We start from the raw sequence: 15,868 nt of genomic DNA, 5'->3' as shown, positions 1-15,868 counted from the left end.
TGTGTAGGTTCATCATGCTAATACTGCTATTTTGATTTCTGAATTTGTTTTAAAATTTATTTTGTTAAACGTATGTTTTGGTCCAGAAAACTTAAAGCTCTGTGCGTGTGTGTGTGTGTGTGTGTATGTATGTGTATGTTGCTTGATGTGAAAAGCACTAGGAAGAACACTATACTGTCCTGCTGTTACTAAAGACAGGCCTTGAAATACAGTATGAAAGGATATAATTCACGTGTTTGCGTGCAGTTCAAATTCCGAAAAACAATAATTACTATGTGCCATTCCCATTGAGAAATTTTGTTGGTGACCTATTCACTACAATGTCTGAGGGCATAGGTTTTAGTCTTTTTTTTTTTCACTGATGTATCCCCAGTACCGAGTACAGTTTGTGGCACATAGTTGGCATGCAATAGCTATTTGGTGAATTGATATATTTATTGAATGAATTTCTTTAGAATGAACTCCTAGCGTTCTATGCCCTTTATAATCTAACCCTGATTTGTATCTCTCACATAAACCCCATTGATGTTACCACAAACATTTGCTTTAGTTTGTGTTAGTCTCTTAGTTCTTTTTTTTAAATCACTTTCTTTTTATTGAACTGTACTTGATGTACAATATTATATAAGTTTCAGGTGTACAACATAGTGATTCACAATCTTTAAAGGTTATATCCCCTATATTGTACTCTCTCTCTGTGTGTGTGTGTGTGTGTGTGTGTGTGTATATATATATATATATATATATATATATATATATATATATATATATCCTTGCAGCTTATTTATTTTATACATAGTAGTTTGTGCCTCTAAATCCCCTTCCCCTATTTTGCCCCTCCCCTCTTCCCTCTCCCCACTGGTAACCACTAGCTTGTTTTCCATATCTGTGAGTCTGTTTCTTTTTTTTGTTATCTTCACTAGGTGGTTTTATATTTTTAGATTCCACATATAAATGATATCATATTGTATATTTGTCTTTCTCTGTCTGACTTAATTCACTTAACATAATACCCTGCAAATGGCATAATTTCAAAACTTTATTCTTTTTATGGCTGTGTTGAATCCCATTGTATATATACTACATCTTCTTCATCCATCTGTCTGTTGATGGACACTTAGGTTGCTTTCACATCTTGGCAGTTGTAAATAATGCTGCTATGAACATTGTGGTGCGTGTATCTTTTAGAATAAGTGTTCTTGTTTTTTTCAGATAAATACCCAGGGGTGGAATTGGTGGGTCATATGGTAGTTCTATTTTTAGTTTTTTGAGGAACCTTCATATTGTTTTCCATAGTGGCTGCACCAATTTACATTCCCACCAACAGTATGAGGGTTCCCTTTTTTCTACATCTTCACCAACATTTGTTATTTATGGTCTTTTTGATGATTGCCATTCTGACAAGTGTGAGGGAATATCTCATTGTGGTTTTAATTTGCATTTCTCTGATGCTTAACAATGTTGAGCATCTTTTCATATGCCTGTTGGCCATCTGTATTTCTTCTTTGGAAGAATGTCTATTCAGGTCTTCTGCCCATTTTTTAAATTGAGTTGTTTGGTTTTGTGATGTTGTATGAGCTGTTTATATATTTTAGATATTAACCCTTTATCAGTCATATCACTGGCAAATATTTTTCTCCCATTCAGTAGGTTGTCTTTTTGTTTTGTCAGTGGTTTCCCTTGCTGTGCAAAACCTTTTAATTAGGTTCCATTTGTTTATTTTTGCATTTAATGTCTTTGCTTTAGGAGACAGATCCAAAAAATATTGCTACAATTTATGTCAAGGAATGTTCTGCCTATGTTTTCTTCTAGGAGTTTTATGGTTTCCAGTCTTACATTTAGGTCTTTAATCCATTTTGAGTTTATTTTTGTATATGGTGTTAGAGAATGTTCTAGTTTCATTCTTTTATATGTAGCTGTCCAGTTTTCCCAGCACCACTTATTGAAGAGACTGTCCTTTCTCCATTGTATACTCTTGCCTCCTTTATCAAAGATAAGTTGACCACATGTGCATGGATTTATCTCTGGGCTTTCTATCCTGTTCCATTGATCTATATTTCTGTTTTTGTGCCAGTACCATACTGTCTTGATTACTGTAGCTTTGCAGTATAGTCTGAGAGCATGATTCCTCCAGCTCTGTTCTTCTTTCTCAAGATTGTTTTGGCTATTTGGGGTCTTTTCTGTTTCCATACAAATTTTAAAGTTATTGTTCTAGTTCTGTGGGAAGTGCCCTTTTTTTAGGGATTACATTGAGTCTATAGATTGCCTTGGGTAGTGTGATTGTTTTAACATGAATTCTTCTAGTTCATGAACACAGTATATCTTTCTATCTGTTGTGTTGTCTTCAATTTCTTCATCAGTGTCTTATAGTTTTCTCGGTACAGGTCTTTTACCTCCTTAGGTAGGTTTATTCCTAGGTATTTTATTCTTTTCCATGTGATTGTAAATGGAATTGTTTCCTTAATTTCTCTTTCTGAGAGTTTACTGTTAGTGTGTAGAAATTTAGTAGATTTCTGTGTATCAAATTTGTATCTTGAAACTTTACCAAATTCATTGATGAGCTCTGGTAGTTTTCTGGTGGTGTCTTTAGGATTTTCTGTGTAGAGTATCATGTCATCTGCAAACAGTGACAGCTTTACTTCTTCCTTTCCAATTTTGATTCCTTTTATTTCCTTTTCTTGCCCAATAGCTGTGGTGAGGACTTCCAATAATATATTGAGTAAAAGTGTTGAGAGTGGGCATCCTTGTCTTGTTTCTGATATTGGAGGAAGTACTTTCAGCTTTTCACCATTGAGTATGATGTTAGCTGTAGGCTTGTCAGTATATGGCCTTTATTATGTTGAAGTATGTTCCCTCTATATCCACTTTCTGGAGAGTTTTTTTTATCATAAATTGGTGTTGAATTTTGTCAAAAGCTTTTTCTGCATCTGTTGAAATAATGATATAGTTTTTATTCGTGAATTTGTTAATGTGGTGTATCATATTGATCACTCTGCAAATAGTGAAAAATCCTTGCCCTGAGATAAATCCCACTTGATCATGGTGAATGATCCTTTTCATGTATTGTTGGATTCAGTTTGCTAATATTTTGTTGAGGATTTTTGCATCTATATTTATCAGTGATACTGGCCTGTAATTTTTGTGTGTGTGTTATATCTTTGTCTGGTTTTGATATCTGAGTGATGCTAACCTTGTAGAATGAGTTTGGAAAGATTCCTTCCTCTGCATTTTTTTGGGGGGGTTGGGTAATAGAGAAGGATAGATGTTAGCTCTTCTCTAAATGTTTGGTAGAATTCATCTGTGAAGCTATTTGGTCCTGGACTTCTGTTTGCTGGGAATTATTTTTTATTATTGTCTTACTTTCATTACTGGTAATTGGTCTGTTCATATTTTCTGTTTCTTCCTGGTTCAGTCTTGGGAGATTGTACATTTCTAGAAATTTGTCCATTTTTTCTAGGTTGTCCGTTTTATTGGCATATAGTTGTTCATAGTCTCTCAGTTCTTTATGTTGCTTCAGCAATCCTCTATGGTGGTCCTTTGAGCATGGTGCTCGGGGAAAGGACAGTTCTTATAAAACTGAAGAACAGGTAGAACTGGCACAGAACCATGGAGGGGTTGGGTAGGAATTAGGTCAACAGAAGAGAAAAGAGAGAATCCCAGAGTTAAAAAGCAGAGCCTAGATACATCTTTCCTTTTCTCTAAAAATGTATTCTGACTTCATTACCAAGCCCATAGGTCCTTCAACTCATACAGCAAGAGAAATGCGCCATATATTCCTAAAAATGCGCATATACATTTGAGCTGTTAAAATGATTAAACATGTATTACATTTTGATGAATTATATCTGGGCCTTGCCTCTGTATCCTTATAACCTACCCATGCTTTTTCAGTTACTCAATAAACTTTATTCCTTGTTCTTAAAGGTCAAAAACCAAAAAAACAGACAACCACTTATGACCTAACCAGTCTAGTATCTGAAATCTTAAAACATTCAAAGCTGTATCTTTCTCTAAAATGCTTCACAAGCACTTAACCTATTTTTTTAATTTTTTCATTGAGGTATAGTTGATGTACAATGTTATATAAGTTTCAGGTATACAATGTAGTGACCCACAATTTTAAAGATTATACTCCATTTATAGTTATTATAAAGTATTGGCTATATTTTATATGCTGTATTTTATATTTGAAATGCTTCACAAGCTCTTAGCCTTTAAATGAGAATACTCTCAATTTAGTGTCAATTATTTTATTATGTATTGGTTTTCAATATTTCATCTCTCACAATGATCACCTATTAGTAACTAACTTCAGGAATTAATATGTACTTTAATTCTGTCAAATTTAATAGAAAAAGGAGAGAGAGAGAAAGAACCTGGGTGACTTTGGCTTTTAACATTGGAACTCCTGGCACAGCCTGTGTCTGAGGCAACCTTGGTGGTCTAGCAATATTGCATAAGCATCTTCTGGTTGGACAATTAATGACATTGGGAATTTGTCAGGGACCTCTTTCCTTTATGCACTGCCAGTCTCCAGTGTCATTGTTAATTAGTCTTCAGGTCTCCTGTTTGTCTGCTAGAATGCATCCTGGATAAGCCAAGTTAATAAGTTGGAGCGGGCAAGCTGCCTGGCCATTGAATGTGCGACTGTGCTCAGTCAGTCAGAGGGCAGCCCTCTGCTTTGATCGTGTGGAGAAGTTTAATTCTAACAGGCCACATGGGAGGCTGTGCCCACTGGGGTGCAGAGAGGGCCTCGGGCACAGCAGGGGAGCTGCTCTCCTTTGCGCTGGTTTCAGTGTTTCTTATTTCAAAACCATGAAGCTCGGAGGCCCAGGGCACTTGCTTCACATTTTGCTTCATCTTTCTCCAGCAGTTTCTTCCTTGAATTCTCATAGTGGGTGGTGGAACATCAGCAAGGGAAAATCATTATCTCTTTGTTCCAAACAGAAGATTTGCACTGGGGCATATTTTTGTAAATAGAGTGTAGAATTTGTAGCACATAATCCCTAGCCATGACTCTCTTGCTGTTCTGGCTATGACATGTTTCAACCAAAGGCATAAAAGTGACAAATAATGAATACGAGGCCACTTGCTAGTGCCAGGCATTTTGCAAACCACTTTACATGCATTATCTCACAATTCGTATATCTTGCCTATGAGGAAAGGGGTCCCCATTTTGCAGATGAGAAAAGCTATAGCCCACCTGCACTCAGGTAGGTCTCGATCCAAGCACGAGCCCTTTGCCATACCACTACCTGGCCTCATAAAATCTGGGCAGTTTGATGGACCCCATGGGCTCTGTCAGCACAGATAGGACAAAGGGAGAGCTGCAGTGATCAGCCCTTTTAATTCAGGCAGAGATGGAGGCTTTGCTTGTGTATTTAGGAAAAGAAGCTCTGCCTTGGGCTCTGCGTTTGCTAGGGAGAAATAACCTTGAAGAAATTACTGTCACGGCTTCAAGTATGTCCTCTTACCAAAATGCAGGCCTCACCATATATTATTTGTGTTCGTGAAAAATAGTTCTCTATAAATGGAATTGTTGGAATTTGAATGTAGTAGAGGACTAAAGAATTTAAAAGCCTCTCCCAATTTATATTGTGAGAATAAATATGGCTTCCTGTGTTCTCAGAATCATGGCTGGATATCATCAGAAAAGCTTATGTGGTCATGAAAGTTCGTTGAAAAATGTAGATTCTTGAAAGCAGGCCTCTTCCAAAGTGTGTCTGACCAATCTCCTGCTTCTAGGCCGGCTGTCATAACCGCTCAGTCAGGAGAATGATCTTTACTACCTTCTTGTGCCTTACAGCTTGAAGTGGTGGATGTTTTGGGGGTGGGGAGGGTCTTTAAAATACACTGAGCCCTTTCACATCAGCTTGGGACAGTCACAGGGTTTGTGAATGAAGAGACTAGGACCCCTTGATGTACCTTCCTGGGAAGGAAGGAAAAGAGTAAAGAGACAAGGAGGTCATACTGCACCCCTGGAGAGCCCACTCGGAGTCTGGGTCAGCTTTGCTAATTTTTTTTCCACTTTCCTCTGCACAAGAAGCTAGTTAAGGGGAGGAGATCTGATGCTTTGGCCAGGTATGCATGGAGGTCTCTGGAGATGTTTGGAGATGAGTAAATGAATCCTGCACGATGGCTTTGCAGGGATTAATAGAAATACACAACTAAATATAATTAAAGGTAAAACATAAATGCTCTCTGGAAGGTAGATGTTTGAAAGATGCAAAATCTTTGGATTGGAAAGGTTTTATGGTGGTGGCAGCCTCTCAGAGAAACTTTTTTAGGATGAACAGGACTTTGCCAAATGTGGTAGAAGGTATGTTTGGGATGAGAGCAGGATGGGCAGAGAACCACATGAATGAGGGCATGGAACTGGGAACACTGGTTTATATAAGTTGGAAACATTGCATAATTTTGATTTCATTGGTCAAATATATGGGGAAATAGAACTGAAAGGTAGAATGGTACCATCATGGAAAAGGCCTTAAATCTCAGGCCTGGGAGTTTGAATTCAGTTGAATGAGCAACAAGAACCCATTAAGAGTTTCATCTTTTTTGTGTAACTTTCCCTCTTTGTTTTCAGTGGATGATCTTGCCTTGTAATTCACAGAGACCAGGGAAAACAAGTTTCAAAGTTAACTTTTGATCTCCTCTCCCTTAAAACAAAAGAAAAGAACAGAACAAAAGAAATAATACACTCACCTCTCCCCCATCTCAGTAAATGGCACTTCCAGCCACACCTTGCTCATCCTTCCTCTCCCTCAACTTTACATCGACTGCAACAGCAATTTGTTCTACCTCCGAAATATATTCCAGCTCTATATACCCTGTCCCTCTTCTCTCTGTCCCTGACATCACTCTAGCCCAAAGCCATTATTTTGAGAACAGAATAGTGGTGGGAAGGGAGGTACTTATCATTTGGCCACAGGCCCATCTACTAGGAAAGAGGTAAAGGGAAATCTGATAATAGTAGAAAATTATTAAGTAGTCATTGTAGAGAGGACAAATACACTGAAAAATAAAGGTAAAAATGTAGGGGGGGGAAAAGGAGTGTTTTGAAATGATGGTTTCGGCTGGTTTTTAGGAATTTGTTCCAGGTAAGATAGATCATTTTTAAAAAAGAAATGAGTCTTTGTGTCCCAATGGACAGGGTTTCCTAGATAGCACTGGTATGGTTATCAGAATAACTAATCACAGATATTCAAAATAAACTCTATTAAGAACTTTTAGAAAATAACATTGTCAATAGGAAGAGCCTAAACTTAGGCCCTTGTGTCCTGTGATCGGCCTCATGATCTCAGGTGGGGATCCCTGGAGCTGATTCTGGGAATGTAGCTGATGCTGAACTTGACAGAGTTCCCTCACATCATGCTTTCATCGTGAGCACAATCTGGTAGTCTCCTAGAGTTGCCTAGTATTTCAGCCATCTAGTTGGCAATATTGTAAGAGAAAGTGTCAGGCAGCTAATTTCGAGGGACCCTTGAGTGACCTCTTTTGCCTTTTTTGTGCTTCAGTGCTGATGTGCTTGTGGATTGCCTTACATAGTAAACATTCTGGGGTGCTAGTTTTGGAAACACCAAGTTCTTGTATACAAATTTCCCAACATAAATAAAGGAATCCTTTCTAACCATCTTCGTCCAAAATGCCTTACCTCTGTGCTTCTGTAAATTCCTCCAAGAATATATCTCTCTCTATTTTTTGAACCAGGTGGCATGATTTCCAGGCGAAAATCTAATGCTTTAATAGATTCTCTTGAATAAGGACATGTCAGTAATTTCTGGCCATGATCAACAGACAGAAGTGATCATGACTCAGCTCTAGCTTTGGAGAAATGAAGCCTTTTTTTTACCCAATGCATTTCTGCCACTGGCACAAACATACAGAAACCTTGAGAAAATGCCTCTTGCCTGGGTTAACTGCTTTTTATGATGGTGAACTATGGTTTATTGTGGTCTCCATGTCACCAAGTCAGAACTGTCTAATTTGAGGGGCCTTGATTATCAAAAAGAGCAACCTCTTGTAAATTCCAGATAACCTGTCTGAAGTAAATTACGTATAAAATGTTTCACATGTGTTAATGGGAAGGGGAGGTGAACGGCAGAGAAGAGAGATTCGGTCCTCCCTAACCTGGGGTTAGTTCTCGTGCTGGGATGTGGGTGTCACCTTGAGGAATCGCCAGTTTGGTGAAAATTTCTGCAACATCTATTTTAAGCTCCACTTTTAGAGTATGAATCTGAAGAGGGTCTGGGCCCTTAATTCCCTAGAACTAGTCCTTGAGTAGTTCTTGCCTCTATTTTGGAGAGACCAAAAGTGGAGTAATTCACCTGTCCCAAGTCAGAGGTTTTGCCGTGTCTCTAAAAAAAATAAAAAAAAAACTTGAAGGTGATGCATTTCCCTGCCTGAAGAAAGGTGTAAAGTGAGCTAATTATTTGTTTGTTTCTGCTCTCTCCCCTGTAATTTGGATAAACCATGATGGATAAGGATTTTGCACTATTAATACCCAAGCGCAGAACACAGAGCACAAGTTCAGCAAATCCGTGTTCTCGAGGAAGTCTAATTGCCACCTTCTCTTCACAGCAAGTGAGAAACAGATGGCAGTGGTGTGTAAGGAGTCACCAAAGGAGTATCTGCAGCCGTTCAAGGACAGACTCAAAGAGTTCTTCCAGAAAGGTAGGAGGTGTGACGTTCTGAAACGTCCTTCCTTTCTCCATGTTTCTCTGACACCTACTGCCCTGTGCATCCCGCCTGAGCACCGGCAGCTCCGATGATTCCATTAGACCATCTTCCCATGGTGGAGCCGTACTCAACTTAGATGGAGTTGTCCTGTAACCTTTATATCACCTTTTAAATCTGCTGTGGATTTTAAATCCTTTAACGTCACTCCTGTTTCTATAAACTTTGCGAGAGAAGGCTTTCTCTCTTTGTCTCTTCATGGATCCCCAGAGGATCCTCAGTCCCTGTTAACTGACAGACGATGTCCATGCAAGGCTTATGCAGTTGTGCAGGCGGATGGTGATTATCTTTCTGGTTTTACGAGTATAGCAACTTGGAAACTTGTGTTGTATTTTCCATTCTTTTCAGAAAGGAAAATTGGGGCCAGGTGAATGTCACACATCCAATCACTTGGCAACCATCAACCCTCTGGGGTTAGTGGGTGGAAGTGATATGCATGAGACCCAGTACTGACTTAAAAATCTTACCGAGTTATATCCCTTCCTCCATGGTTTTGGCAGGACTAGGGAACTTTTGTTGAGCCCTGGTAGTGAACGTGAAGGTTTAACGCCTTTTGGATATTTCCTATTCTGGTTTCTCAAATTCAGCCTAGATATAAAACAAAAATAAGGGTGGGGCACAGTTTCCAATTATAAAATAATAGGTCATGGGGAACGTGATTTACAGGATGGTGACTGTAGTTAATAATACTGTATTGTATATTTGAAAGTTGCTAAGAGAGTAGATCTTAAAAGTTCTCATTATAAGAAAAAATGTGTAACTCTGCATGCTGACAGATGTTAACTAGACTTATTGTGATGATCATTTCACCATATATACGTACATGGAATCATTATGTTGTACACCTGAAACTAATCTAATGCTATATGTCAATACTATCTCAATAAAGAAAAAAAAAGTGTGGGGTAGTTAGAGGGGTCTTTTGTCTTTGCTAGAAAGCCAGAGGAAATGCAGGTAGGAACCTTTAGGGGTATATCAGCATGCTGTTTCTATTTATTACTAAGGCTACATGATATCACACCATCAACAAAAGACCATTAAGCAGGGTAGATCCATAAAGTATGGCCAAACCACCTTGGAAATTGGCAGGGAAATTCTCAGTCCATGAGTCAGAGAAACTTCATTCCAGCTGGTCTCTTGGTGCAGAGTTCATTGCTCCCTCCTCCTGGATGAGGTCTCATTTGTGTTGAAGCAGAAGTCAGAATTCTGTCTTGGCCATAGCTGAACCTTATATATGATGGAAGTAGTGCCATAATGCCATCAGGCCAAGTATCATTTTGAGAGCAGATAGTAATACCAACACTTACGGGTTATGTGGCTAAACTTAGGTTTTATATGTGATTTATTAAAGTAGATGCATTGCTTTATGATTATTTTATGTAAATATAACCTAAATGGCCTAAAGAAGAGCACGAAATATTTCCCTTTGCTGACCCCCAATTAATAATTTCTACTTTTGACATATGCATAGGGAACTTGAAATGAGGCTCATGTGTATTTCAATTCCATTCCTTTCTTTTTCCCATTTCTATTTGTTTAAATTTAAAATTTTTTTTATTTTTATTGAAGTCCAGTTGATTTACAATATTGTGTTAGTTTCAGTGAATATAAAACATGGTGAATATATATATATATATCCCTTTTCAGATTCTTTTCCCTTATAGTCTATTACCAAAGATTGAGTATAGTTCCCTGTGCTATACAGTAGGTCCTTGTTGTTTATCTATTTTGTTATATGTTAAACCCAAACTGCTAATTTATCCCTCTCCCCCCTGTTTTTCTCCTTTGGTAATCGTAAGTTTGTTTTCTATGTCTGTGAGTCTCTTTCTGTTTTGTAAATAAGTTCATTTGTATCATTTTTTTAGATTCCACATATAAGCAATATATGATATTTGTCTTCGGCTTACTTCACTTAGTATGATAATCTCTAGGTCCATCCATGTTACTGCAAGTGGCATTATTTCATTCTTCTTTATGGCTCAGTAATATTCCATTCCACTGTATATATGTACCACATCTTCTTTATCCATTCATCTGTCAATGGACATCTAGGTTGCTTCCATATCTCAGCTATCCATTTCTATATTTAATTGCTATTATTCTATATCTAGAAAATTCTGCAATGAGTATGTCTGGGTATTATTGGCTCATATACTGTAATGGCCTTAGGATCCTTTCTCTTCAAATTAGCTAGCATTTTAAAACACTTATGTTGTGAATTTTTTTCTTTTTGTTGGGAGAAGATAAATATGAAAAGATTTAGAACACTGAAAATCTTCTTTGATGCCTTGGAAAAGGAATTTGCAAATCACTCTTGGGAGTTCTGTTTTAGCTTCTTCTCTACCAGGTTTCTTAAGAAAACTGTGATCTGTTCTGAGAGAGGGAATTGTGTTGAGGCAAACTGGACCTTGAGTCAGGAAAGCAAGGATGTGGCCACAATAAGCTATTCTAAGAATGCCCTAGAGCAGTGGTTCTCAACCCTGGCTGCATACTAGGATCACCTGGGGGAGATTTTAAAAATTTCAACACCGGGCCAAATTCCAGACCTACCACTAGCATCTCTAGGGGTGGGACCAGGTATCAGCATTTCTTTTTTTTCACTCCCCACGTAATCCCAGTGTGCAGCCCAGGTTGAGAACCACTATTGTCAAGCTTAGTTCACCTCTTAATGGGTATTCAAAGGTATTTCGTCAGAGCCCACTATGTGTCAGGCACTGTGACAGATGCTGGAGATCCTAAGATAAGCCATAGACCCCTCGTCCCTCTCTCAAGGACCATCTTACTGGGGAAAGGTCTGTAATTGAATAAAAGAGTGACCTCTCCTTTAACCAACAGAGGGAAGGGAAGATGGGAAGGACATAGGAATAGCCTCAAATTATGGTTAAAACAAAGTCAGCCAAAATGAGACACAAAGAATTTGGAGGAAAATTACTATTCTAAAATGAACTTTAAAATATAAAAATAAATCTTAAACATTGCCAATGTCATGTGGTGAAAAGAGCCACTGTTGAAATACCTGTGTTACTGTTGCCTCATTAGTTAACTGAATTGGTCAAAGAACAGTCTAGAATTGTGCCGCTCAGTGTGTCAGGCACTGGCCACATGCAGCTGCTGAGCAGTTGAAACGTGGCTAATCCAGACTGAGAGGTGCTTCACAAATCAAACACACACCAGATTTTGAAGACAGTACCAAAAAACATGCAAAATATTTTATTTCTGCTTTTTTTATATTGGTTACATGGTAAAATAGTATTTTTAATATATTGGGTTAAATAAGTAAAATATAATATTAATCTTGACCTGTTTCTTTTCATTTTTAAGCATGGCCACTAGAACATTTAAAATTATATCTGTGGCTTGCATTGTAGCTCTATTGGACAGGGCTATCTAGAAGTAAGATCCCTTGGCCTTTCCCATCACATTCCTTCACTTTCCTCTCCACGTTATTGTTTTACCTTCTCAGCTTAAATCCTAGGTTATTTGGACCCAGTATCACAAGCTAGCCTCTCCCCACTTTTGCTCTGGGTCTGGCCATTGTTTGGCTCTCAGGTAGGGGTGCTTAACTGAAGGAGGTGACAGCATGTTACTTCATCAGGCTACCCCTCTGTGGTTCAGGAGGCGGTGCCTTGCTACACTACAGTATATACAAATGAAATATCTCTTGGCTACTGTAGAGTTCCAAGTAGTAGTCCCTTTTTTTATGGAGATGGTTCACAGATTCATAGAAAATGTGAGATTTCTCATCTACTATAGATGTGCATTATCCACTCTGGATGATCAAGTATTTACGGCAGTTATCATAAGTGTAGGTATCATCTAATATGCCACTCATAAGAAACACCATTATTCCAAGTACTACTAAGAAACAAAAATTGCTGCCGATTAAACCATGACATGTCATAGATGACACGAGGTACCCCAGTATCAGAGATGCTAAAATATGAAAATTCCATCAATTTTGAAATTGATGTAAGATGGTACTGTAATTGGGCATATAGGAGCAGAGAGGAGGGATGACTAACACTTCCAGGTAAGTGGGGGAATATTTTGAGCAAAGGAGATGTTTTTGTTCAGATCTGAAAAAACCAAAGATGACAGTGATGTCAATGACAAGCAGAGACAATGACTGCTAACATTTGGTGGTTGCTTCTATATACCAGGCACCGTGGGGAACAGATCATTTTACTTTGTCTTCATGACAACTCTCTGAAGTAAACACTATTATCACCCTGTTGTCCAGATGAGGAAATTTAAGATTAGGAATTCTCAGCAGACGAGTTATAAAGGGCATTCCAGGCAGAGTAAAACACTGAAAATCTCAGGATGAAAGACATGACGTGTTTGGGGAATGGCAAGAGACTTGGTGTAGCTATATCACAGGGCGTATGGAAAGAACACAAGATCCAAAAGGAGCAAGTCACAATGTGACTTGCTAAAGAATCTGAACTTTGTCTTACGGGCCACTGAGAGCCTTTGAAAAATAGTATGTATGGGAGCGACATGGTCATGTTGGATTTGTTTGTTGTGATGTTGGTGTGTTGGGATCATTTTGCTTTTTGTTGTTGTTAAGAAATACATTAGGGCTTCCCTGGTGGCACAGTGGTTGAGAGTCCGCCTGCCGATGCAGGGGACCACGGGTTCGTGCCCCGGTCTGGGAAGATCCCACATGCCGCGGAGCGGCTGGGCCCATGAGCCATGGCCGCTGAGCCTGCGCATCCGGAGCCTGTGCTCTGCAACGGGAGAGGCCACAACAGTGAGAGGCCCGCGTACCACCCCCCCCAAAAAAAAAGAAATACATTATAGGGAATTCCCTGGCAGTCCAGTGGTTAGGAAGGACTCCACACTGTCACTGCCAACGGCGCAGGTTCGATCCCTGGTCGGGGACCTAAAATCCTGCAAGCCGTGCAGCACAGCCAAAAATAAAACAAAATAAATAAATAAAAATACACTTAGAAAAAGAAATACATTATAACTAAGAGCAATATAAGGAAGAGTTGGGACAGTAAAAGACTGGAATCCAGTCCGTCAAGCTGTTCTCCAGCAGTCCAGGCAAATGATGGTAAGAACTTGAGCAAAAGCACTCACAGTAAAAATAAGAAAGGAAGGGACATATCAGTAAGGCTTTTGGGAGTTACAGGACTAGATGACCTATGAGAAGTAAAAAAACAGAGGAGAAAAGGATAACTCTCCTTTTCCTTGCTCAAATAACTGGCTGGATACTGATGTGGAGGACCCATTTGGGATGGAATACAATGACATAAACTTTGGACATGTTGATTGGACATACATTTGAGACACACAGGTAGAATACTGGGCTCATAGGAGAGTGCTGGGTGAGACTTTATAGAGGATAGCAGTTTAAGTCATAGGAGTGAATGAGACACCCCAAAGAAGGGGTAGAGAAGGAGAAGTTGTGGAGTATCTGAGCACAGGGTACAATATAGTAATCATAAATGAGAAAAGATACTTCTGTACTTCTGTAGTATTTGGCAGGAAAGCCAGTTTTCAATTAGGGGTCCATCACTCGTAAAGTCTTAAGCAATTGCCTTCTTCATGCCTGAGAAGTCATACACATGCGTTGTGACTCAGCTGATTCATGGTTAGGCTAATTTTCATATGAGCTGCAGTTCAGTTCTTCTAACCATCATGATGATTTAATTTTCTTATGTAAATCATATCCTGTTGCCACGCTCAAGCGGCGATGATGTGCCTGTCCTTCTGTCTTTTATCGTCCTTCCCTTCTCCAAAGGCCCTTAAATAGTGTTATTTAACAAAACTTGTTCTTAACTAATTTCACTTTCCGCGCAGAATCGAAAGTAATTTTAACGGCACCCCTTTTCAGAGTTGCAGTCTCCGTGGCATCTGAGCGCTTTCCCTGACATGGTTTTTCTTTTCCACAGTAGTCTCTTATTGATTCCAGTTTACAGCTCCGTTCAGAGTGACCTTGTGCAGGCATTATTTGAGCTCATGTTTTTCCACCCTCAGATCAAACATGGTCATAATGATATGGCCTTCAAAAATGGGATGCTCACATTAAAAGTCCCCATAAACGTGGCAGGGATCCTGTAATTGAGAGAAGGCACAGAACAACTGATTAGATCCCAGGTATAGATCTTTAGGGTGGTCTTTTCATGCTGTTAAATTGGTCATTTGTATTTATAGCTTTGGCAGGGAGGGCTGGAACCTAACCTGGTGCTAATACCAACACTGTCCCACACTTGGCCTTATCTCATTCTCCGTTAGTTTTACTTAGCATCCGTGAGTGGATCCAAATCAAAGTAAATCTGAATAAGCCATGTTAGTCCTAATTTATCCAACTATCTTCTGAGGTTCTTTGACCGGCTGAGATTAAAGATATTCTTAACATCAGGAAACTGTTTTCTAGTAAAAAGTGAGTAGATAAATTTACCAAGCTTAAAAAAAAACAATAACTCTGGTTTTGCACATTGAATGCAAAAAGAATTATCTATGTAGCTGCATACCTCGTGATAGCTGGGACTGTGTCAGTCTGGTCCTATGCATTTTCTTGTCTCAACATAATATAGGCTTAGCCTGGCCCATAATCGGTGTTAATAATTATTTTTTAAATTAATGAACAAACAACCTGAGTCTTGTAAAGTGCCTGCAGGCTTCCCCCCACCCGCCCCACATGGGTTTCCTGTTTAAATCCTTTTTAGTATTGGTAACTTGTGCCAGAATCTGGTAAGATGCATCTTTGGTCTACAGTGCATGCCTGTGGTCAGGTCTCCTGGATATCAAAGCATCTTTCTATGTTGCAGATATACATAAATCCATTCTTCATAAATACTTAGCTCAGAGTAGATTGATAAAGGCTGTAATTGAACCTCTATAAACTGTAGAATAAGAGCAGGTTATTAGGTAATCACTTCAACCCCCAGAATGTAGAAAGAAAACCATCTGAGTCACCGTATTCACGCCTTAAGATTACAGAGATCAGGACAGGTCATTGATCTGGACAGTGTGACCTGTGAAAGGAAATAATTCTTACATTCTTTACAGGACTTGTGGAAGGAAGAACTGTGGCTGGGGGAACACACACTCTACATGGGCCAAAATGAGTTCTTATATACATCACTACTCAAAAAAGTGCCAGCAGGGATGGCTCCAGATA

General features: G+C 39.0%; 1 protein-coding gene across 1 annotated transcript in view; it reads left to right on the top strand.

Annotated features, from left to right (window-relative positions):
- Positions 1–15,868, top strand: part of FMN1 (formin 1) — a gene marked incomplete at its 5' end in the record, with an annotated part of 398,703 nt that overhangs the window by 288,198 nt on the left and 94,637 nt on the right. The window contains one exon of the mRNA XM_079698811.1: positions 8,581–8,673. Coding sequence (XP_079554937.1) covers positions 8,581–8,673 — 93 coding nt within the window. The remainder of the gene's footprint in view (positions 1–8,580; positions 8,674–15,868) is intronic.

This window comes from Hyperoodon ampullatus (assembly GCF_949752795.1).
Source record: "Hyperoodon ampullatus genome assembly, chromosome: 3".
Lineage (NCBI taxonomy): Eukaryota > Metazoa > Chordata > Mammalia > Artiodactyla > Ziphiidae > Hyperoodon > Hyperoodon ampullatus.
Note: the sequence above shows the minus strand (reverse complement) of the source record. Positions and strands in the feature narration are given on the sequence as shown.